General features: G+C 50.9%; 1 protein-coding gene across 1 annotated transcript in view; it reads left to right on the top strand.

The window, feature by feature from the left end:
* Positions 1-22646, top strand: part of LOC138747241 (low-density lipoprotein receptor-related protein 1-like) — a 226791-nt gene that overhangs the window by 62982 nt on the left and 141163 nt on the right. The window contains 13 exon segments of the mRNA XM_069906283.1: positions 1566-1728; positions 10395-10617; positions 12063-12252; positions 13003-13146; positions 15574-15810; positions 16763-16943; positions 17307-17529; positions 18051-18210; positions 18213-18233; positions 19031-19153; positions 19706-19846; positions 21043-21168; positions 22525-22641. Coding sequence (XP_069762384.1) covers positions 1566-1728; positions 10395-10617; positions 12063-12252; positions 13003-13146; positions 15574-15810; positions 16763-16943; positions 17307-17529; positions 18051-18210; positions 18213-18233; positions 19031-19153; positions 19706-19846; positions 21043-21168; positions 22525-22641 — 2049 coding nt within the window.

Below are 22646 nucleotides of genomic sequence, written 5' to 3'. Positions count from 1 at the left end.
TCGCATAGACATGATAAATTCTACCTAGTCCCTTAACACATCTAATTAACACCTTGTGTTGTCTGGATTCCTCCAGACAACACAAACCTCCAGAAGGTCCCCCTCAAACACCTGCACTCCAGACTATCCAGCATCTTATCTCAGGCCCTCCAGTCCCAGGAACATCCTGATGAATCTTTCCTGTCCCCTTTCCAGCTCAGTGACATAATTCTAACAGTTGGGTGACCAGAACTGTGCACAATACTCCCAAGTGTGGTGTGAAATCCCTGCTCCTGGACTCAGTGCCCTGACCCATGAAGACAAGCGTGTTAAATATCTTCACCACTTTCTCTAGCTGAGTTGCCACCCACTTCTACACCAATTCTAATGTTTCTTCATCTGGCTGTTTGGTGTTCTGCAGCCTAACTCCTCCATGCTAACCATCAACTGAAGGGGTTTACAGAGATAGGGAAGAGTGAAGATGTCCAGAGGGAGGTTGCAGACCCAGAGAGAGGTGAAGGCAACCAAAGGAAGGTTGCAAAAATAAGGAGGGGTGTAGGGACCAGAGGGGGTTACAGAGACAGGGAGTGGTGTAAGGGACTGGAGGGGGTTACAGAAACAGGGGTGTAGGGACTGGCGGGGTTACAGAGAGAGGGAGGGGTGTGGGGACTGGAGGGGATTGCAGAGACAGGGAGGGGTGTATGGAAACGGGACATCAGAGACAGGGGAAGGTTTCCTGGGACACAGATGAGTTGAAAGAAGGCAGTCTGTTTTTCTCCAGTGATTGCACAACTTTGGGGCCGATGCCGTCACTGTTCAGGGTCTGGCCAGAGCAGAATGAGTCAGACGTTGTGCACCAGAATTGATGGAAAAAAACATCCAGTCTGTGCTGTGTTTGCATTTCAGTCCATTGCTCAACTCACTGATTTTTATCTTCATTTTTTTAAACAGTCCAAACTAGTTTTATGTATCCTGTTCTGAGCAGCATGCCCTTTGCATCCTCATCTTGGACCCACCCCCCTAGCTCCCTACACCTATATTTTTCATCCTATTCCCCCACCCCCCCCAACCCTGCACACGATGTGTCTCACCCCCACCCCCCACCCCCACCTCCACTCAGGCCCTACACCCTTATTTCTCCAACACCACTCCTCCTCTGGACCCTGCACCCCTCCCTGTCTCTAAAGCCCTGCAGTCCCTTTGGCCCATTGATATTCTGCTCTCCCAGCAGCTGTCCATTTCTGACAATCCTATTCATCCCACAAACTCGTCCCAGATTCTACCCCCCTCAGCCACATGATGTAGAGGCAATCACTGCGGCTAAATAACCTTGCGATGTGGCATTCCCTTGAGAAGTGGGATGAAACCAGAGCCCACACTATTATGTCTCCATGTATTGTCTCTTTCTGACCCTGCAGAGTGACCCTCCCACCTCCCACTTCCCAGCTCTCATCCCCCCAGAGTGCCCTTCCTCTCTGCCCCCTCGGAGGTGTCTCTCACTACAAAATTTTCCTTCCTCAAACCATGTGCAGCAGTCTCTCCTTGCCCTTGGGAAGAACTGACATGTTGTCTTTCCTGGAATGCAGATGTGGAACAGATGGCCATTGATTGGTTGACGGGGAATTTCTACTTTGTGGATGATGTGGATGACCTCATTTTTGTCTGCAATAAAGAGGGGGACACTTGTATCATTTTGTTGGATGTAGAGCTGTACAACCCCAAGAGCATCGCGCTGGATCCAACCATGGGGTGAGTACCCTGTGTCTGTCTCTGCTGCACACCCTTGCTCCTGTCTGCATTTGTCTCCTTTCCTCTGCTCCAACCTGTTTTTAACCTCCACCCTTCTCATCTCCGACAACAGCACAGGAACAGATCTTTTGGTTCACCATGCCTGAACAGGATGTCAAATTAAATGGAATCTCTCTGCATCACCACAATCCAGTGCCTTCCCCCGCCATTGATCCACACTCCTCCCTTCTGTCAACACTCCCACCCCTACCTGCTGTCTACACTCCCACCCCTACCTGCTGTCCTCCCCACCCCCTGTGCCCCTCCCTGCCATCTGCGGCCGCCCCTACCATCTATGCACCTCCCCACCATCTGTCCCATGCACCCTTCCATCCCCTACACATTTTTACGCTTGAAAGTTTTAAGTTCATTATCATCTGACTGCATATGTACAACCAAGCGAAACAGCATTTCTCTGGACTACGGTGCACACACAGTACACACTACATCATAATCACATGAATATATATATATAGTTTAAAATAAATATACGTAAATATTTGGGGATGATTTACTTGGTTACAGGGTAGCCAGCAATTTCACAGCGTGCGGGAAGAAGTTATTTTGCAGCCCAGTAGTGCTGATTGTTGTACTCCTGATTGGAGTGGGTGGCAGAGATTCTGTGTGCTGGATGGAAAGGGTTTTTTGTAATTCTTTGAGCCCTATTTCAGTAATGCTCCTGGTAATAGAGGAAAGGGAGACCCCAGTGACCTTCTCAGGCATCGTGATTAGCCTCTGTTGAGACTTGTGGTCTGATGCTTTTCATTCACATAATGATGCAGCCAGCCTAGACACTCTCAGTTATGCTCCTGTAAAATGTTGTCCAGATGGTGGCTGATAGCCATGCCTCCAGGAAGTGCTGGCACTGCTGCACCCTCCTGATTACTTTTTTTTTTTTTTTTTTTTTTTTAAATTTTTTTTTATTTTTCACACCATAAATCACATTAGCCATGATATACACTATTTCTTTTCACACATATACAGTGACTTTTTCTCCCCCCCCCCCCCTTTCCTCCCAAACCACCCCCCCACCCCCCCCTCTCATCCATTTTAGGTATACAATCTAGGTTGCATTAAGCCAGTCAGACAATGTTGTCATTCAACAAAATTACACCAGAAATTCTACTGAGTCCATTCTTTTCTTTCCTTCTCCATCCATCAACTTAGGTAATGTTTGTCCCCGGTAGGTTTTCGCTATTGTATTTAATGTAAGGCTCCTATACTTGTTCGAATATTTCTATGTTATTTCTTAACCAATATGTTATTTTTTCTAATGGAATACATTTATTCATTTAAATTTGGTAGTTTCTTCCTTTTAATTTGGTTATGTATTCCATTAATATTTAAAGACATATAGTTCAGCGTAGCCCTTTTATATTTTGTTTATCTTCTCTTTCCGTTTTTCCATCATTACCTTTCCTCCTTTTCCATTTCTGTTTTCTTATTTTCAACTCTTTATAAGACAACATTCCTACAACATCTAACATTTTCCTTATTCTCCTATTTCTATCTTATTTATCCCCAATCTCCCCTTCACCTCCTGAGTTGTCCTTTATCCCTTGTCGGACAACCACATCTCCCCTCTCCATTTGGATTTGCGAATCCACTCGCAAGCGTCAACTGATTTTGCAGTGACCGCTATTTCCCCCCACCCCGCCTCCCCCAGAAAAGATTTCACTTTTCATATGTCACAAAGGTCCCTCTTTTAATTCCCTCCTTATTCTCTCTATTCCATTACCTTCCCTTATTAATTCTTGTCTATACTATCCATATTTTCCTCTAAGTACAGATACATTCATGTATGCTCATTGTCTCTATTCACTCTTATACCTCTTTACCTGCATACATATCAATCGTGATCATTTTTACTCTCATTACCCGTCTTCATCCCTCAGTCTATTTTTGTCTTTACCCACATACATATCAGTCGTGATCATTTTAACTCTCATTACCCGTCTTCCTCCCTCAGTCTATTTTTGTAATTGTTCTGCAAATTTTCGTGCTTCTTCTGGATCCGAGAATAGTCTGTTTTGTTGTCCTGGAATAAATATTTTCAATACCGCTGGATGCTTTAGTATAAATTTATACCCTTTCTTCCATAAAATCGCCTTTGCTGTATTGAACTCTTTTCTCTTCTTTAGGAGTTCAAAACTTATATCTGGATAAATGAAGATTTTTTGCCCTTTATACTCCAGTGGTTTGTTGCCCTCTCTTACTTTTTCCATTGTCTTCTCCAGTACCTTTTCTCTTGTAGTATATCTTAGGAATTTTACTACAATAGATCTTGGTTTTTGTTGTGGTTGTGGTTTAGAGGCCAATACTCTATGTGCCCTTTCTATTTCCATTTCATGCTGTAGTTCTGGACATCCTAGGGTCTTAGGGATCCACTCTTTTATAAACTCCCTCATATTCTTGCCTTCTTCATCTTCCTTAAGGCCCACTATCTTTATGTTATTTCTTCTGTTATGGTTTTCCATTGTATCTATTTTTTGAGCTAGTAGTTCTTGTGTCTCTTTAGTTTTTTTATTAGATTTCTCCAATTTCTTTTTTAAGTCTTCTACCTCCATTTCTGCTGCTACTGCCCGCTCTTCCATCTTGTCCATTTTTTTTCCCATTTCTGTTAAGGTCATCTCCATTTTAATTATTTTCTCCTCTGTGTTGTTTATTCTTTTTCTTAAATCCTTAAATTCCTGTGTTTGCCATTCTTTAAATGATTCCATGTATCCTCTAATAAGAGCAAGTATATCCTTTACCTTGCCTCTCTTTTCTTCTTCTATTTCACCATACTCTTCCTCTTCTTCTTCCTCTGGGTTGACCATCTGTTGTTTCTTTGGTGCCCTTTCCTCCTCTTCTATCTTGTTTCTATTGTCTTCTGTGGTCTCTTCTTGCTGCAGGTGTTCTGCAGCTGTCGTTGCCGGCTGTGGAGATCGACTCCCCAGCTGGTCCCCCCTCCCGTCGGTGTGTTTTTTTTCATTCGCATCGCGCATGCGCGAAACTTCGCGCATGCGCGGTTGCGCACTTTTGTTCGGCTCTGCGAGCCATTTTTGTAGTCCATTATTTACCGACCTGAGGGAGCGGGTTTCTCTCTCCGCAGCGGGCCTCTTCGGACAGGTAAGGCCTTCACCTTTTCCCTCCTTTGTCTTCTCTTCCTCTCTTCTTACCGTTGCTTTCGACTTTTCTTTTTTTGTCGCCATCTTCTTTCCACCTTTATACTCACTTTTCTGTAACTTTTATTTCTGTGCCTTTGTGTTTTCTCTTGTTTTTCCCGACTTTTCTGGAGAGGGCTGGAGTTCACCGTCCGGCCACTACTCCATCACGTGACTCCTCTCACCCTCCTGATTACTGAGGCAGTGTTGCTGGACTGCTTGCAGAATGAACCTTCCCACTGCCCCTCAGTACACGTGACAGTAAACTTGATGTGGTATTCATGTATTTATTTCGTAAAGCTTCTTAAACGTGTCTATTATACAGACCTGTGTCTGTACTCTATCACTCTGTCATCTCTGATACTGGATTCAGCCCTGCTGGGAGCCCACTCTGGCGCTTTGTACAGATCTAGGGCCTTCAACCCATCTCCAGGTTATTACCTCTGTGTTCCCTCTCAACCTTTGGACTTGGACTTGTCCAAATGTTTTTAACATTGTAATTGTCCCTGCCTCTACAAGTTCCTATGGCAGCTCGTCCATCCATCCATCCCAGGAACATCCTGCTGAGTCATTTCTGCCCCCTTTCCAGCACATTGACATCCTCCCCACAGCTGGGTGCCCAGAACTGACCACAATTGTATCAAATTGACCCACCAGTCAAATTTAGACCAACTTGGTTACAGTTCTGGCTTTGCAGGCAGAAGTGGAAATGGTTTCTCTTTTCTGATTCACAGCACTTGATAGTTCTACAGAATTATGAAGTGGTAAATTTTTAGTTTCATTTCCATCTTGCCTTGCTTCAGCTCACCCAGAGAACTTGGAAAGGATATTTTGTTTTTATTCATATGCGGGATGTGGGTTTTTCTGGTTGAGTCAGCATTTAATTGCTCAGCTGGACTCAGTTCTGGTTTCCTAATTGGAGAAAGGATAGACTGGCTTTAGAGGTGGTGCAGAGGGGTTTCACCAGATTGGTTCCTGGGGTGAACCTGTGAGGAGCAATTGAGTCAACTGGAACTATACTCAGTGGGGTTTAGAAGGACGAGGGGGGTCTTATAGAAACATAAAAAGACTAAAGGAACAGATCAGATAGAAGCAGGGAGATTGTTTCCACTATGAGGTGAGACTAGAACAAGGGGACGGACCCTCAAGGTTTGGAAGAGTAGATTCAATACAGAGATGAGGAGGACCTGCTTCTACCAGAGAGTTTGGGATTCTCTGCCCAAGGAAGCAGTGGGAGCTGCCTCATTAAATGTATTGTAGACAGAGATTTTTGAACAGTTGGGGAATTGAGAGTTCTGGGGAAAGGCCAGGCAAGTAGAGCTGAGTCCACAGTCAGATTAACTGTGATCTTACTGAATGGGGCAGCAGGCTCAATGGGCCGAGTGGCTAGAATGGGGGAGCAGGCTCGACGGGCTGAATGGCCAACTCCTGCCCTGGTCTCTTGTTACCTCTAATTGCCTTTGAGAGGTGATGGCAAGCTACCTTGTACCTCTGCAGTACTTCAGATGAGGGTGGACCCATAGTACTGGTTGGGAGGGACATCTGGGAGTTGGACCCAGTGATAGTGCAGGAACTTCCAGATATTTCAAAGTGACTTGGAGGGAAATGTCTTGGTGATGCCATTTGTAGCTGTTTACTCAGAGTTTTGATTTTGAACAAAAACTGGATTATAAAAACATAGATTGGAAGTGGGATGCTCTCAATCAGTGACTTTTGAGTTGAATCTTACAGCACAAAGGATTAGTGGCAAATGAGACATGATATCTTGAGAGATGGCCACATTACAGAGGTGAGGGACGAAGGAGTAGCTGCCAGGATCCTGGAGCATGAAGGTGGATTAATCCCCAGAGACTGGTCAACTGTATCCTCAGACATTGAAGGAAGCCAGGGAGGAGAATGGCAGGAGTTGTGGCAGAGACATTCGTATCATTGTTAGCCATGAGTGAGGGGCTGCAAGATTCGAGGGTACCTCATATTGCACCTTCATTAAGAAGCATCAGGGTCAGTAATGGGATGTTGCTGGAGGGGTTTCTGAGGGACAGGATCTACATGTGTGTGGCTTGACTTGGACTGATTGGGATAGCCAGCATGGCCTTGTGCATGATCTCTCACAAATATGTCAAGTGGATTGATGGGCAGGGCAGGCAATGTTGTCTACATGGTGCTCCGAGGTGGGCTGGTCTGCAAGAAAACTTGGCTGATTCGTGTACTTACAACAACCTCGCACTCAATGTCACCAAAACCAAGCACCTGAATGTATACTTTAGGAAAGGAAAACCAGAGGTGACCAGCGATCATTGCTGGGTCCACTGTTGCTTGTCAACTATATTAATAACTGATGACACAGTTAATGAGTTTACAGGTAACACCAAAACTGATGGTTTTGTGAACAGTAAAGAGGGCTTTCTGCATTCTAACAGGATCTTGATGAACTGGGGAAGAGGGTTGAGGTATGGCAGATAGAATTTCACATGGATAAGTGTGAGGTGTTGCACTCCGATAGGTTAAACGAGGGCAGGACTTGAGGAATGCTGTAGGACAGAGTCACCTAGGGGTACAGGTATGTAGTTCCCTGAAAGTGGGGAGACAAGGTGACAGGGTGGTAAAGATGTTTGCTTTCATGGGTCAGGGCACTGAGTACAGGAGTAGGGACGTCCCATTACAACTGTCCAGGATGTTGGGGAGACCACACTTAGCGTATTGTGCACAGTTCTGGGCACCCAGCTTTGGGAAGGATGTCACTGAGCAGGAACGGGGGCAGGAAAGATTCACCAGGATGTTCCCAGGGCTGGAGTTACAAAGAGAGGCTGGATAGGCTGGGGCTTTTCTCCCTGGAGTGGAGGAGGCTGAGGGGTTTATAAAACCATGAGGGGCATGGATTAAAAGCATAGAGCATTGCAGTATAGTCTAGGCCCTTTGCCCACACATTGTGCTGATCTCTGTAAACATACTCTATTACAACCTAACCTTTCCCAACCTCACAACCTTAAACCTCAATTTTTCTTACATCAGTGTTTTAAATGTTCCTTTTGTGCCAGCCTTCTTCTTCATCCCTGGCAATGCATTCCAGGCACCCCCACTCTCTGTGTTTTAAAAAAAAAACCCCCAGAAAACCTGCCTCTGACAACTCCGATGACCTTAAACACGTTCTCTGGTATTTGCTATTGTTGCCCCAAGAAAAGCGAGCTGGCCCCTCGTAATCGTGCATACCTCTAATAAGTCATCTTTCATTTTTTGTCGCTCCAAAGAGGAATGTCTTAGTTCTGTTAACCTTGCTTCATAAGACATGCTCTTCAGTCCAGGCAACACCCTGGTACATCTAATCTGCACCCTCTCCAAAGCTTCCACATCTGTCCTGTAATGAGGCAACCAGACATTAACACAACACTCCCAAGTGTGGTCTAACCAGAGTTTTATAGAGCTGCAACATTAACTCATAGCTCTTGAACTGAATCCCCCGACTAATAAAGCCCAGCACATCATGCGGCTTCTTCACCGCCCTATCAACTTGCAACCGTGAGGGATCTGTGGACCTGGACCCAAAGATCCCTCTGATCTTCCACACTGTTTTATTAACCAAATATTCTGCCTTCAAGTTCAACCTTCAAAGTGCATAATTTCACACGTATCTGGATTGAACTCCATCTACTACTTCTCTGTCCAACTCTGTTGCTTGTCTTTATCCTGTTTAACTTACGACAACCTTCTACACTATCCACACCACTGCCATCCTTCATGTCATCTGCAAACTTACGGACCAACCCATCCATTCCTTTGTCCAAGTCATTCATAAAAATCACAAAGATTCATGGCTCCCAGAACACATCCCTGCAGAACGCCACTAGTTACTGACCTCCATGCTAACAATTCCTAAGACTATGCTTCTCCAAATACTTGTTAATCCTGTCCCGAAGAATCCTCTCCAATAGTTTGGCCACCACTGACGCAAGACTCACTGGTCTATATTTCCCAGGATTCTTCTGCTTGCCTTTTTAAAAAAAAAAGTAGTCTACATTTTCCAATCCTCTGGTACCTTTCCTGTGGCCAGGGAGGAAGCAAAGATCATTGCCAACACCCCAGCAATCTCATCCCTCACTTCCTATTGTAACTTGGGTTACATCCCATCCAGTCCAAGAGCTTTGTCCATCTGAATATTTTTAAAAGGATCCAACACATCCTCTTTCTCGCTTGACATGCTCCAATATCCCCCTCCCTAGTGAACACAGAAGCAAAGTATTTAGTTAGGACCTCTGTCTCTAGGCACGTTCCCCTTTTTATCCTTATTCAGTCCTATCTTCACTCTGATCATCCTTTTGTTTTTCACGTGCATGTAGAATGCCTCAGGGTTATCCTTAATCTTACTGGTCAAGGCCTTCTTATGCCCCCTTCTAGCTCTCCCAAGTCCTTTCTTAAGTTCCTTCCTGGCTACTGTACAATTCTCATGAGCCCTTCCTGAATTTTGTTTCTTAAACCTTATGTCTATTTCCTTCTTCCCCTTCACCAGTTGTACCACCTCTCTTGTCAACCATGGCTCCTTTACCCTACCATCTTTTCTCTGTCTCAATGGGACAAATCCATCTAGGACCCTGCATGTGGCACCTAAACATACTCCACATTTCTATTGAGCACTTTCCTGAGGACATCTGTTCCCAATTTCCTCTCATAAGTTCCTGCCTAGTCCCATCGTAATTGGCCCTTCCCCATTTCAACATTCCCATTTTGTCTACTATCCTTGTCCATGGCCATAATAAAGGTCAGGGAGTTGCGGTCATTCTCTGTGAAATGCTCCCCTACTGAGAGGCCTGTCACTTGACCAGGTTCATTACATAGTACTAGATCTGGTGTGGCCTCTCCTCCAGTTGGCTTGGACTCTAACTCTCTGACCTTGGCACCTGGGAGGCAATATGCCATCCGAGTGTCTCAGCCCCTTCTCCACAATCTCCTGTCCATTCCCTTTAACCAATGAATCCCCTCACTATTGCTCTCTCCTCTGTACCCTTCCCTTATGACCATGCAGCCAGACTGTGCTTTTCCCTGGAAGGTCCTTCCCCCAACGGTATCCCAAATGATACAGGTATTATTGAGGGGAACAGCCACAGGGGTACCTTGCACTGATGTCTGTTCCCTCTCTTGATGGTCACCCAACTACCTGCTCTGTGTAACTATTACTGCCTCCCTGTAACTCGTGTCCATCACCCCCTCTGCCTCCTGAATGATCCTGAGTTCATCCAGCTCCCTAACTCTGCCTACACAGAGATTCACATGTTGTGCATGTGTGTGCACAGGCCTGGACACCAGCAACATATGCCATCAGAGGCTCCCATGTGTATGCGGAACCCTGAGGGATTGCCACAGGAGGGGTCAGACACAGGAAAGGCACCGCAAGAGGGAGGGGGAAAAGAGGAGGGGCTGTTCAATCTCGATTTGCTCTCAGACTCTCCTTCCCCCTTGCCCCTCCTGCCTCTCTTCCCGTGTGATCAGGAAGGTGTTCTTCACGGACTATGGGCAGATTCCCAAGGTAGAACGTTGCGATATGGACGGACAAAACCGGACCAAGATTGTGGACAGCAAGATTGTCTTTCCTCATGGAATCACCCTGGATCTGGTGACCAAGTTGGTGTACTGGGTGGATGCCTACCTTGACTACATTGAAGTGGTGGACTACGAGGGCAAAAACAGACACACCATCATCCAGGGGCAGTTTGTATGTACCGTGGCAATACCTGTCCAACACTTGCACAGCCCAGGGGATAATTGTGGGTGAGGCGGGGTTTTCCCTGAAACTGGTGGCAAAGTTGGGCAGCTTTTGTAGCTAGGGCGTCAAGTAAAAGAGTTGGGACTTCCTGCTCATGTTAAATCAGTGGGACCCAGTCTCTCACCCCCTTTACCCTCCCTGGGACCCGATTCCCCCTTTACCCTCCCTGGGACCTGATTCCCCCTTTACCCTCCCCGGGACCCCATCCCCCTTTACCCTCCCCGGGACCCCATCCCCCTTTACCCTCCCCGGGACCCCATCCCCCTTTACCCTCCCCGGGACCCCATCTTCCTTTACCCTCCCCGGGACCCCATCTTCCTTTACCCTCCCCGGGACCCCCGTCCCCCTTTACCCTCCCCGGGACCCCGTCTCCCTTTACCCTCCCCGGGACCCCGTCCCCCTTTACCCTCCCCGGGACCCTGTCCCCCCTTTACCCTCCCCGGGACCCTGTCCCCCCTTTAGCCTCCCCGGGACCCTGTCTCCTTTTAGCCTCCCCTCGACTCTGTCTCCTGCTCCCTTAACCCTCCCCGGGACCCCCGTCTCCCTTTACCCTCCCCGGGACTGCATCTCCCTTTACTCTCTCCAGGACGCCTTCTCCCTCTCCCATTACACTCACTGGGACCCCGTCTCCCTCTCCCTTTACACTCCCCGGGACCCCGTCTCCCTCTCCCTTTACCCTCCCCGGGACCCCGTCCCCCTTTACCCTCCCCGGGACCCCGTCCCCCTTTACCCTCCCCGGGACCCCGTCCCCCTTTACCCTCCCCGGGACCCCGTCCCCCTTTACCCTCCCCGGGACCCCGTCCCCCTTTACCCTCCCCGGGACCCCGTCCCCCTTTACCCTCCCCGGGACCCCGTCCCCCTTTACCCTCCCCGGGACCCCGTCCCCCTTTACCCTCCCCGGGACCCCATCCTCCTTTACCCTCCCTGGGACCCTGTCTCCCTTTAGCCTCCCCTCGACTCTGTCTCCCGCTCCCTTAACCCTCCCCGGGACCCCATCTCCTTTTACCCTCCCTGAGACCCCGTCTCCCTTTACCCTCCCTGGGACCGCATCTCCCTTTACTCTCTCCAGAACGCCTTCTCCCTCTCCCATTACACTCACCGGGACCCCGTCTCCCTCTCCCATTACATTCACTGGGACCCCGTCTCCCTCTCCCTTTACACTCCCCAGGACCCCGTCTCCCTCTCCCTTTACACTACCTGTGACCCTGTCTCCCTCCTTGGGACCCTCGCCTCCTCTCCCTTTACACTCACAAGCTGGAATCATAGAATTGTCATGCACTGAAGCAGGCCATTTGGCCCTCCTCCTTTATGCTATCCATAACAACCATCTACATTAATACAATGACTGAAGCTGATGTGGCTTACCATGTTGACCTGTCTCCTCCTTGCCACAGATTGAGCACTTGTACGGTCTGACCGTCTTTGAGAACTACATGTATGCCACCAATTCAGACAACATCAATGTGCAGCAGAAAACTAGCGTGGTCCGGGTGAATCGCTTCAATAGCACTGACCTACAGGTCGTCACACGGGTGGACAAAGGAGGGGCTGTCCATGTCTACCATCAGAGACGCCAGCCCTCAGGTAGATGACCCCTCTCTTCCTCCTTCCCCTACACCCTTGCTTCTGGTCACCACTGGCTCGTTGGGGTGTGGGTTCCCTTGGAGACTCAGGCCCCAATGTTTCTTGAGGGAAACATGAGAACTGGAGACACTGGAGGGGCCAGCATGTCAGGCAGTGTCTGTGGAGAGATGACATCTCATGGTGGAACCTTTCATCAAGGGTCCTGGTCTGAAGCGACTTCTGTGTATTCCTCTCCATGGCTGCTGCCTGACCCACTGAGTCCCTTAGCTTCTCTTTGTTTACTCCAGATCTTTCCTGACTTGGGACGGGAACTGCTCTGGCCAAAGTCGCAAGGAACTATGGAGCGCTGAGAGAGGGAGGGAAGGGCAAGATTGGAGTATTGCAGGGTGGGAGCTCTGTGGTAGGGGGGGGAGGGGAGGTTTGGGTTGGTTTGGAGTGTGGTCAGAGGTTGGGAGGGAGGGGTTGTTGGGGTGGGAGGGAGGGAGGGGCAGTCGGTGGGTGGAAGAGAGGGAGGGGCAGTTGGGTTGGGTGGGTGAGAGGGAGGACGGGGTGGGTGGGAGAGAGGGAGGACGGGGTGGGTTGGAGAGGAGGAGGGCGGGTGGGAGAGGGGGGGCAGTCGGTGTGGGTGGGAGAGAGGGAGGACGGGGTGGGTGGGAGAGGAGGAGGGCGGGTGGGAGAGGGGGTGCAGTCGGTGTGGGTGGGAGAGAGGGAGGGGTGGTGCAGAGATAACAGTGCTGTGTCCTGCCGTAGTGCGAAGCCACGCCTGTGAACCAGACCAGTTCCAGAAGCCTGGGGGCTGTTCGGACATCTGCCTCCTGGGAAACAGCCACAAGTCACGGACATGTCGCTGTCGCTCGGGCTTCAGTCTGGGCAGTGACGGCAAGTCATGTAAAAGTGAGTGTTCTTCCCTCACCCTGACCTGAAGGGTCAGCTCCTCAAACCCTTCTCCCCTCCCCCTCCCTTCTCCTACCCCCTTCTCCCATCCACATCCTCGCCCCCTTCTCCCCTCTTCCCCATTCTCCCCTCCCCCCATTCCCTCCCTTCCCACTCCCCACTCTTCTCCCATCCTGCCCACTCCCCTCTCCCCTCTCTCCCCTACCCCCCCCCACTCCCCATTCCCTCCCCTTTCTTCCTTCCCACTCCCCACTCTTCTCCCATCCTGCCCATGCCTCTCTCCCCTACCCCCCCCACTCCCCATTCCCTCCCCTTTCTTCCTTCCCACTCCCCACTCTTCTCCCATCTTGCCCACTCCCCTCTCCCCTCTCAGCCTCTCTCCCCTTCCCCACAACTCTGCCCTGCATGACTGGCCTTGCATCATTTCCGTATTCCTTGCCTCAGAATGCCAGCTGTGTAGGGGGTGGTGTGTTGTTACATTTGGGTCCATCAATGTAAATTGGTTGATGAGATGTTGCCGCTTCACATCAGTGGGAATTCATGCAATTAACTGCTTTATCTTGGCTGCATTATCATTTCTCTACCCAGGAAGTAGACATAACCAGAATTACACTGGCGAGTCTTAGAAACATGTGAAATAATTTAATCTTTGCAGTGGTGGGTTTTTTGCAAAGGGTTTTGTAGAGAATACCTCCAACCAATTCCCCCACCCCCCCGGCCTCCCTCCCCCCCGGCCTCCCTCCCCCCCGGCCTCCCTCCCCCCTAGCTTCCCTCCATCCCTCCCTACTGCCTCCCTCCTCACCACCCGACCCCCCCCCCTTGCTGCTCCTCGCTGCCCCACCGCTCCTTGATGCCCAACCCCCCTTCCCAACCCTGCCACCCTTCTCTTCATTTCCCCCCCCCCCACCGCTGCCCTTGGTAGACTTGGGACCTTGCTGTTGTCCTTTTCTATCCACGTGGGTACCGATCTGCCTGTAGATCCTTGGTGACCTCTTTGATCCCATCCCTGCAGTGGGGGAGGGGGTCCTGTCCTGGCAATGGTTCTCATCTGCCCCGCCGGTCTTGCTTGCCCTTGCATGGGTGTGCTGAGGGTTGGGGATGATGTGGGATGTGGCCTCCGGCAGAGAGGGCCATGGGGTATTATGAGCTCCTGTTTTAGTAAAATGGGATTATCACTGTTGGGGATAGTATGTTAACATTTAACATTTCACACAAGCACAAGTCACAGCCCTGCGACAATTTGTTACATTGGAAGAACTGAGGGAAGGCTTCTCACAGTCTGTTCCAGATTCAATACATTTGCAAACATGCTGATTTTGCAAGGAGAACCATGCTGACTGCTGGAGAGGAAACAGCTCTTGTGGCCAGCCATTCTGTGGAATTCAGAGCAAAGCATGCTCTGTGAATGACTGGGCCTTTTTGGGGGATTGACCTGTGCCAGGAGGGTCTTCATTTTGATTGTGACTAACAGTGGAGATTACTTAAATGAAGTTACTTGGAGAGACTGACTGGTGCCAGGATCTTGGAAACTTCATGGAGGCTGCCCAGTTCAAGTCTTGCCTACAAAAAGACCAGGAGTGTTATGACCTCAGCTTGTGTGGATGGACATTTCTTCAAACCCAACTCAAGAAGTTGTAAGTCTGTAGCAGGCACAACTCCAGTCTTCCCATCAGTTAATCATTAATTCTGGGCATCAAATTTCAATGGCCGATGCTTCAACACTGAATTTAAAAGACTGAACTTTGAAGAAACTTTTTGGATTTTGGCCTGGACTGTAATGGTCTGGGTATCTCACACACTCACTCTCTCACTCTCTCACTCTCTCACTCTCTCACTCTCTCACTCTCTCACTCTCTCACTCTCTCACTCTCTCACTCTCTCACTCTCTCACTCTCTCACTCTCTCACTCTCTCACTCACTCACTCACTCACACACTCACTCACTCACTCACTCGGATTGTTTTAGTTTAAGAGTTAGAAATAAAATTTTTGTTTTAAAATTAAACACTACCTGCTTCATTGTCTACTGCTGCTCATTACACGTGGTTTGTAACAGGGGATTTACGTCCGTTTACCTCACTTCGGCAAGGGCTGCTGGGAACCATGCATTGGCAACATGGTGTGTGAAGGTGCCAATCGTGAGCTGGGCTTCCAAAGGAATTTGGGACTCAGAGGCTGCGGTGGGGACAGACTCCCAGAGCTTGGGGTCATGGTCTCTCGGAGGGAACTCTCAGTTTCTCTCCTGGGTGAGGCACTGGACGAGTTTACAGGGAAAATCATGGGAAACAGGATTAGCGTGTGGTGATTTGCATATGTACAGAAACTGCAGTCTTGACCAAGGGTTCCAACTCGACCCTTCCCGTGCTGCATGTCTTCACCCACAGCAAACCACACTGACCAACTGACCTTGTCACTTTTCCCATCCCAGAGCCTGATCACGATCTGTTCCTGGTCTATGGAAAGGGTCGACCCGGCATCATCCGGGGAATGGACATGAATGACAAGGTCCCAGACGAGTACATGATTCCCATCGAGAACCTGTTCAACCCCCGGGCCCTGGATTTCCATGCTGAGACTGGCTACATCTACTTTGCTGACACCACCAGCTATCTCATTGGGAGGCAGAAGATTGACGGCACGGATCGTGAGACCATCCTGAAATCTGGTGAGTGTCAGCACCAGAACATAGGCAACAGGAGCAACTCCAATCCTGCCTCCTCGCCACTCTGGCCCAGCCTCACCCATTGTCTGCCCCTGATCACTGAGCGCTTGTCAGTCTCCATCTTTCTATGTCTATGAGAGATCAGCAGGTGACTGGTTGGGGTGTGCAAGGTTGTGGGTTTGAAGGGGAAGGAGAGGGCACAGAGGGGTGCAAGGGAGGGGGGAGGAAGGGAATGGTGATTATCAGTTGTTCTTGTGTGGGACTGTACGCTGCGTGTATGTAACTCCTGTATGCACACCTTCAACTCGTGCCTGTGTCATGCAGGTGACTCTGCTTGTAACCAGTATCAGCCTCACCTTTGTACTGTGTGTGGCTGCGTACTGTCCCTGAACCCGACTTGTGTTAGTGCATGTTCGACACATGTCTTGTGTAATTGCAGGCTGTTCCTGTATTGAATTCAGAGCAGTGCAGTCTGCCTCTCCAGAGTGTAACTGTGTGTTCTGACTGCATACTGTTTCTGTACTGTGTGAAGACCTGCTTCTCCCACATGTGACTCACTGCACACTCTGCCTGTACCATTTGTAACTGTGGACTCTGCCTGTATCGTGTTTGAATGATGATCTTCTTGTTCTGCTTGTACTGTGTGTTAGCCACTGGGTGCTCTGCATGTCCTGTGCACGAGTAGTGTGTGTGACCTGATGATATACTTCACCTTTTCCGGGTGAGGAACTGGACACTGTGCCCATGCGATGTGTGACGCCTGTCGTTGTTCCTCCTATGGGTGATCAATGGTGTATCCTGCTTGTACTGAGTGTGACACCATCTACTGCCTGGAGTGAGTGAGGGCAGCAAGACACCTCATCCATGCCATGTACATGCTGCTGGTGCATGGTTGCACCTGATGTTGTTTCTGTCACACCATTCTCACCCCCCACCCTGCCGTCTGTGCCCAAAGGACTGAACAACGTGGAGGGCCTGGCTGTTGACTGGATGGCAGACAACCTGTACTGGACAGATGATGGTCCAAAGAAAACCATCAGTGTGGCCCGACTGGAGAAAGCTTCGCAGACCAGGAAGACTCTGATCAAGGGCAAGATGACCCACCCCAGGGCCATTGTCGTTGACCCATTGCACGGGTAGGTGGAGCTGTTCCGTACCCTGTGCCCCTTTGCCCTGAGTATGCCCTCTTATTTCTCCAGCTAAACCCCTCCTGGTCCTAGATTAATCTCTGAACTCATAGGACACTCCACCTCTCCCTCTCTCCTGTCCCCTTTCCCCCTCCCCTCCATCTCTCTGTTCCCTCCCTCTATCTCTCTGCTCCGCTCCCTCTGTCTTTCCATCACGCTTCCTCCATAACTCCGTCCCCTCCCCCTCCGTCCCCTCCCCCCCCCGTCCCCTCCCCCCCCGTCCCCCCTCCCTCTCCTTGGAGCTGGGAAATGTTTAGGACGCAATGTGTGCTGTGAAGGGGCCAGGGTGATGTTTGGTGGTCGTGTCTGCAGTTGGATGTACTGGACGGATTGGGAAGAGGATCCGAAAGACACGAAGCGGGGCAGGATTGAGCGGGCTTGGATGGATGGCACCAACCGCAATGTCTTCATCACCTCCAAGACCATCCTGTGGCCCAACGGCCTCAGTCTGGACCTCCAACAGGGCATCCTTTACTGGTGCGAGGCTTACTATGACCGGATTGAGAGGATCTTCCTCAACGGTACCGACAGGAAGGTTGGTGTGTGGGGGAGGGGGAGGAATGGGGAGGGGGGGGAAGTGGAGGAGAATGAAGAGAGAGGGGTAGAGAGATGAAGAAGAGATATGAGAGGGGTACACATAAATGGAGGGGAACGGGAGGGGTAGGGGGTTGGGGAGGAAGGAGGGGTCGGGGAGGGGTAGGGAATGAAGAAGGAGGGGTAGAGGGAGGGGTAGGGAATGACTGGTTGGGGAGGAGAGGGGTTGGAGAAGAAGGAGGGGTAAAGGATGGAGGGGTTGGGAATGAGGGAGGGGTTGGGAATGAGGGAGGGGTTGGGGATGAGGGAGGGGTTGGGGATGAGGGAGGGGTTGGGGATGAGGGAGGGGTAGGGGATGAGGGAGGGGTAAGGGATGAGGGAGGGGGACGGGTAGGGGTAGGAATGGAGGGAAGGAGGCGTAGGGTAGGAGGGAGGAGAATGGGAACTGGGACAGAGCAGGGTGTGTTAACAGCTATTCCTGCCACGATGTGTGATATTTAACCCCACCACCCACTCCTGCAGGCAGTATACGAGCGAGGGGAACTCAGTCACCCCTTCGGGTTCACCCACTACGGCAGCTATCTCTTTTGGACAGAGTATCGCAGTGGAAAGATCTACCGATACGACCAGGACACTAAGGTGGTGACCCTCCTGAGGAATGAGCGACCCCCTACATTTGAGATACCGATGCACAGCAACAGCAAGGTGTGGGACAGTCCTCCCCCTCCCCCTCCCCCTCCCCCTCCCCCCTCCCCCTCCCCCTCCCCCCTCCCCCTCCCCCCTCCCCCTCCCCCCTCCTCCCCCTCCCCCTCTCCCCCTCCCCCTCCCCCTCCCCCTCTCCCCCTTTCCCCCTCCCCATCCCCCACACTCCCTTGGAGGTAATGCTGGTGTCAGGGCTGTTTGATGGCTCTGTGTAGGAGCAGTGTATGGGCCTTCATTGTTGGAGGGATGGGATTTCAGAGCAGGGAAGTTCTGCTGCAACTGGTCAGGGTCCTGGTGAGGCCACAAGTGGAGTACTGCGTGCGGTTCTGGTCTCCTCACTGGAGAAAGGATAGACTGGCTGTGGAGGTAGTGCAGAGGGGGTCACCAGGACAGTTCTGGGGGTGAAACTGTGGGGCGATTGTTTCGTGTGGGACTATATTCAGTGGGGTTTAGAAGGATGACGGGGGTCATAGAGATCAAATAGAAGGAGGGAGGTTGTTTCCACGGGGAGGTGGGGGGCTCGGAGCCTCAAGATTCGGGGAGTAGATTCAGGACGGAGATGAGGAGGATCTACTTCTCCCAGAGAGTGGGGAACCTGAGGGATTCTCAGTCCAGGGTTAGGGTTTGGTGAATTAAGGTTTCTGGGGAAGGGACGAGTAAGTGGAGCTGAGTCCATGGTCAGATTAGTTGCGATCTCACTAAATGGGGGAAGCAGGCTCGATGGGCCGAGTGGCCACCTCCTGCTCCTGTGTTCTATTATGTGATGCTTCCTGTATCCATCTCCTTACCCCTCTGCCCAGGTACCAATGCCTGTCGTGTGAACAATGGAGGATGCAGTAGTCTGTGCCTTGCCACCCCGAATGGGAGGTCGTGTGCCTGTGCTGAGGACCAGCTGCTGGACACGGACAACGTTACTTGTCGAGGTGAGAGCGACTATGCCTTCTCAGCTGTTAGTCATTCATCAATTGATCCATCTGGAAACAGGCCCAACCCAACCCTTCAACCCAACTCCTCCCTGCCGACCCAATCTCCTGTCTGAGCTCATCCCCTATCCCTGCGTTCGACCCATCTCCCTCTGAACTTTTCCCATCCATGGACCTGTCCAAATATCTGTTAAACGGTGTAATTGTTCCCACCTCCTGTGGCAGCTTGTTCCACACACCTAACACCATCTGTGTGAAGAAGGTGCCCCTCAGGTCCCCTTTAAATATCTCCCCTCTCCCCTTTAACCTGTACCCTCCAGTTTTAGAGATGGGAACTGTGCACGATGCTCCCAGTGTGGTCTGAACCAGGGATACGGAGACGGGAACTGTGCTCAGTGCTCCCGGTGTGGTCTGTCCCAGGGATTCGGAGATGGGAACTGTGCACGGTGTTCCTGGTGTGGTCTGTCCCAGGGATACGGAGACGGGAACTGTGGTTGGTGCTTGCAGTATGGTGTGATTCAGTACCCTAAATGCGTTCACTCTCCCTTGCAGCCAACCCCTCGTATATTCCCCCACCCCTGTGCCAGCACGAGGAGTTTGCTTGCGAGAACGGTCGATGTATTCAGGATCGTTGGAAATGTGACGGAGATAATGACTGTCTGGACAACAGTGACGAATGGCCTGAAATCTGCCGTAGGTGTTTGGGATTTGTTTTGGCTTCACCCCAGCTTTCCCCTGAGCCTGAACTACCCCTCCCCCCACCCCCATTACCCTGTCCCCGATCTCCTGTCTCCCCCACCCCAACACCCTGTCCCAATCTCCTGTCCCCCCATTCCCCATTACCCTGACCCTGATCATCTGTCTCCCCATCCCATTACTGCATCCCTGTTCTCCTTTCTCCCCGACGTCCAATTACTCTGTCCCTGTTCTCCTGTCTCCCCCACCCCTATTACCCTGTCTTGATCTCCTGTCTCACCGACCTCCCCATTATCCTCTCCCGATCTCCTGTCCCCCCAATCCCATTATACTGCCCTGATATGCTGTCTCTCCCACCTCTCCATTTCCCTGAGCCTGATCACCTGTCTGCCCCACCCCCTATTACTCTGTCCCCGTTCTCCTGTCTCCCCCACCCCCTGTTACTCTGTCCTTATCTCCTCTCACACCCTCCTCCCCATTACACTGCCCTGATCTCCTGTCTCACCCACCTCCTCATTATGCTGTCCTGATCTCCTGTCCCTCCCACCTCTCCATACCCTGTCCCAATCTCCTGTCCCACTTACCTTCCCATTACCATCCGATCTTCTGTCTCCCTCATCCCCCCATTACCCTGTCCCGATCTCCTGTCTCCCTCACTCCCATTACACTGCCCTGATCTCCTGTCTCCCTGCCTCCTCCATACCCTGAGCCTGATCACCTGTCACCCCCACCCCCTATTACTCTGTCCCCAATCTCCTGTCTCCCCACCACCTATTACTCTGTCCCCGTTCTCCTGTCTCCCCTACCCCATTACCCTGTCCTGATCTGTCTCCTCCAGCCCCCATTACCCTGGGCTTGATCGCCTGTATTCACCATCCCCCCTTATCCTGTCCCCGATCGCCTGTATTCCCAATCCCCCTTTTACCCTGTCCCTGATCGTCTGTATTCCCCATCCCCCCTTTACCCTGTCCCTGATCACCTTTCTCTCCCACCCCTCTTTATCCTGTCCTGATCCCCTGACTCCCTCCACTCCACATTACTCTGTCCCAGATCTCCTGTCTCCCCCACCCCCCATTACCCTGTCTCCAATCTCCTGTCTCCCCCACCCCTCATTGCCCTGTCCCCGATCTCCTGTCTCACCCACCTCTCATTATCCTGTCCCTATAACCCCTTTTTCCTTTTCTCTCTGCCAGATCAACATACGTGCCCTTCTGATCGTTTTAAATGCCAGAACAACCGATGCATTCCAATTCGCTGGCTTTGTGATGGTGACAACGACTGTGGCCACAATGAAGATGAGTCCAACGCCACCTGTTCAGGTACTGGGGTGTGTTGCCTGTTCCCAGGAGGAAAGGACAGACCTTTCACCCACCCACACACACCAGGACAGCTGCACTTCCCGGGGAACAGGCATACCTCCCACCCATACAAACTGGGACTGTTGCACCTCCCGGGGAACAGGCAGACCTTCCACCCACCCACACAACCAGAACTGCTGCAAATCTCACTCAATGCTGCAGTGTGTGTGCTGAGAGGAGGACATCACCAGCTGCCAGGAGGGAGATCCCAGCATTTGCAGGAACTCAGAAGTAGGATGCCCATGAAGATGTTGACTCTCTTTCCCGCCTGTTATACAGGGACAGGAGGCCGTTCAGCCCCTCAAGAACTGTTACACCAGCACAGGCTTATCAGCCCCATGAGAATCCGTTACACCAGGAGAGGAGGCCATTCAGCCCCTCGAGAATTTGTTACAGCAGGAGAGGATGTCATTGAGCCTCTCTGGCTTGTTACACAGGGACAGGAGGAGGCCTTCACCCCTTTTCTCTGGCATGTTAATCTGGGGACAGGAGGAGGGTCAAAGTTCAGATTTTTGTGTCCGAGTACATACAGGTCATCGCATACATCCCTGAGATCATTTTTTCCAGCAGGCGAGGCATAATTTTTACTTAATGGTAGTGCAAAAAACTGGACTCTAGAAAAAGGGAGGAGTAAATAAATGTAATATCGGAAATAAATTTTCACTAATATATAAAGTGCAAAATAAGAGTCCATAAATGAGTCCCTGATGGAGTTTGTTGTTGAGGGGCCTGATGGTGGAGGGGGAGCAGTTGTTCCTGAACCTGTTGTGGTGAGTCTTGTGGCGCCTACACCTCTTTCCTGATGCCAGCAGCAAGAACAGAGCGTGTGCTGGGTGGTGTGGGTCCTTGATGATTGCTCTGGTGGGGAAGGTTTTTCCTCTAATTTCCTGGGCTTTCCACTCGGGGGTATTAGTGACCCCTACCAGGCTGCAATGCAGCTCACTTTCCACCACATATCGTTAGAAGTTTGCTGAGATTTCCAATGTCATGACTGAATCTCTACTGAGGATGAGGAGCTGTGTCGGTGCGGCTGGATGGGATCCTGCCACCCCTCTGTTTCAACCCTAGTCACAAACAGTTATTGAATCTCTCTTTTTCCTTCCCTCTCTTCCCTCCTCCCACTCTCTGCCTCTCCCTCTCTCTCCTCCATCCCTCTCCCCTCCATTTCCTCCCCTCTCCTCCCTCCCCCTCTCCCCATTCCACTCCCCTCTCTTCCCTCCCCCTCTCTTTCTTCCCCTCTCCTCCCTCCCCCCCTCTCTCTCTCCCCTCTCCACCCACTCCCCATCACTCATCTCCTCAATCCCCTACCCCACACAGCACGGACGTGCCCTCCCAACCAGTTTTCATGTGCTAACGGGCGCTGCATTCCTAACTCCTGGACCTGTGACTTGGATGATGACTGCGGTGATCGATCTGATGAGCCAGCTTCGTGTGGTACG

Source organism: Narcine bancroftii, chromosome 12, assembly GCF_036971445.1.
Source record: "Narcine bancroftii isolate sNarBan1 chromosome 12, sNarBan1.hap1, whole genome shotgun sequence".
NCBI classification, from domain to species: Eukaryota; Metazoa; Chordata; class Chondrichthyes; order Torpediniformes; family Narcinidae; genus Narcine; species Narcine bancroftii.
The sequence above is the reverse complement of the archived record's forward strand: the minus strand, read 5'-3'. Positions and strand labels throughout refer to the sequence as shown.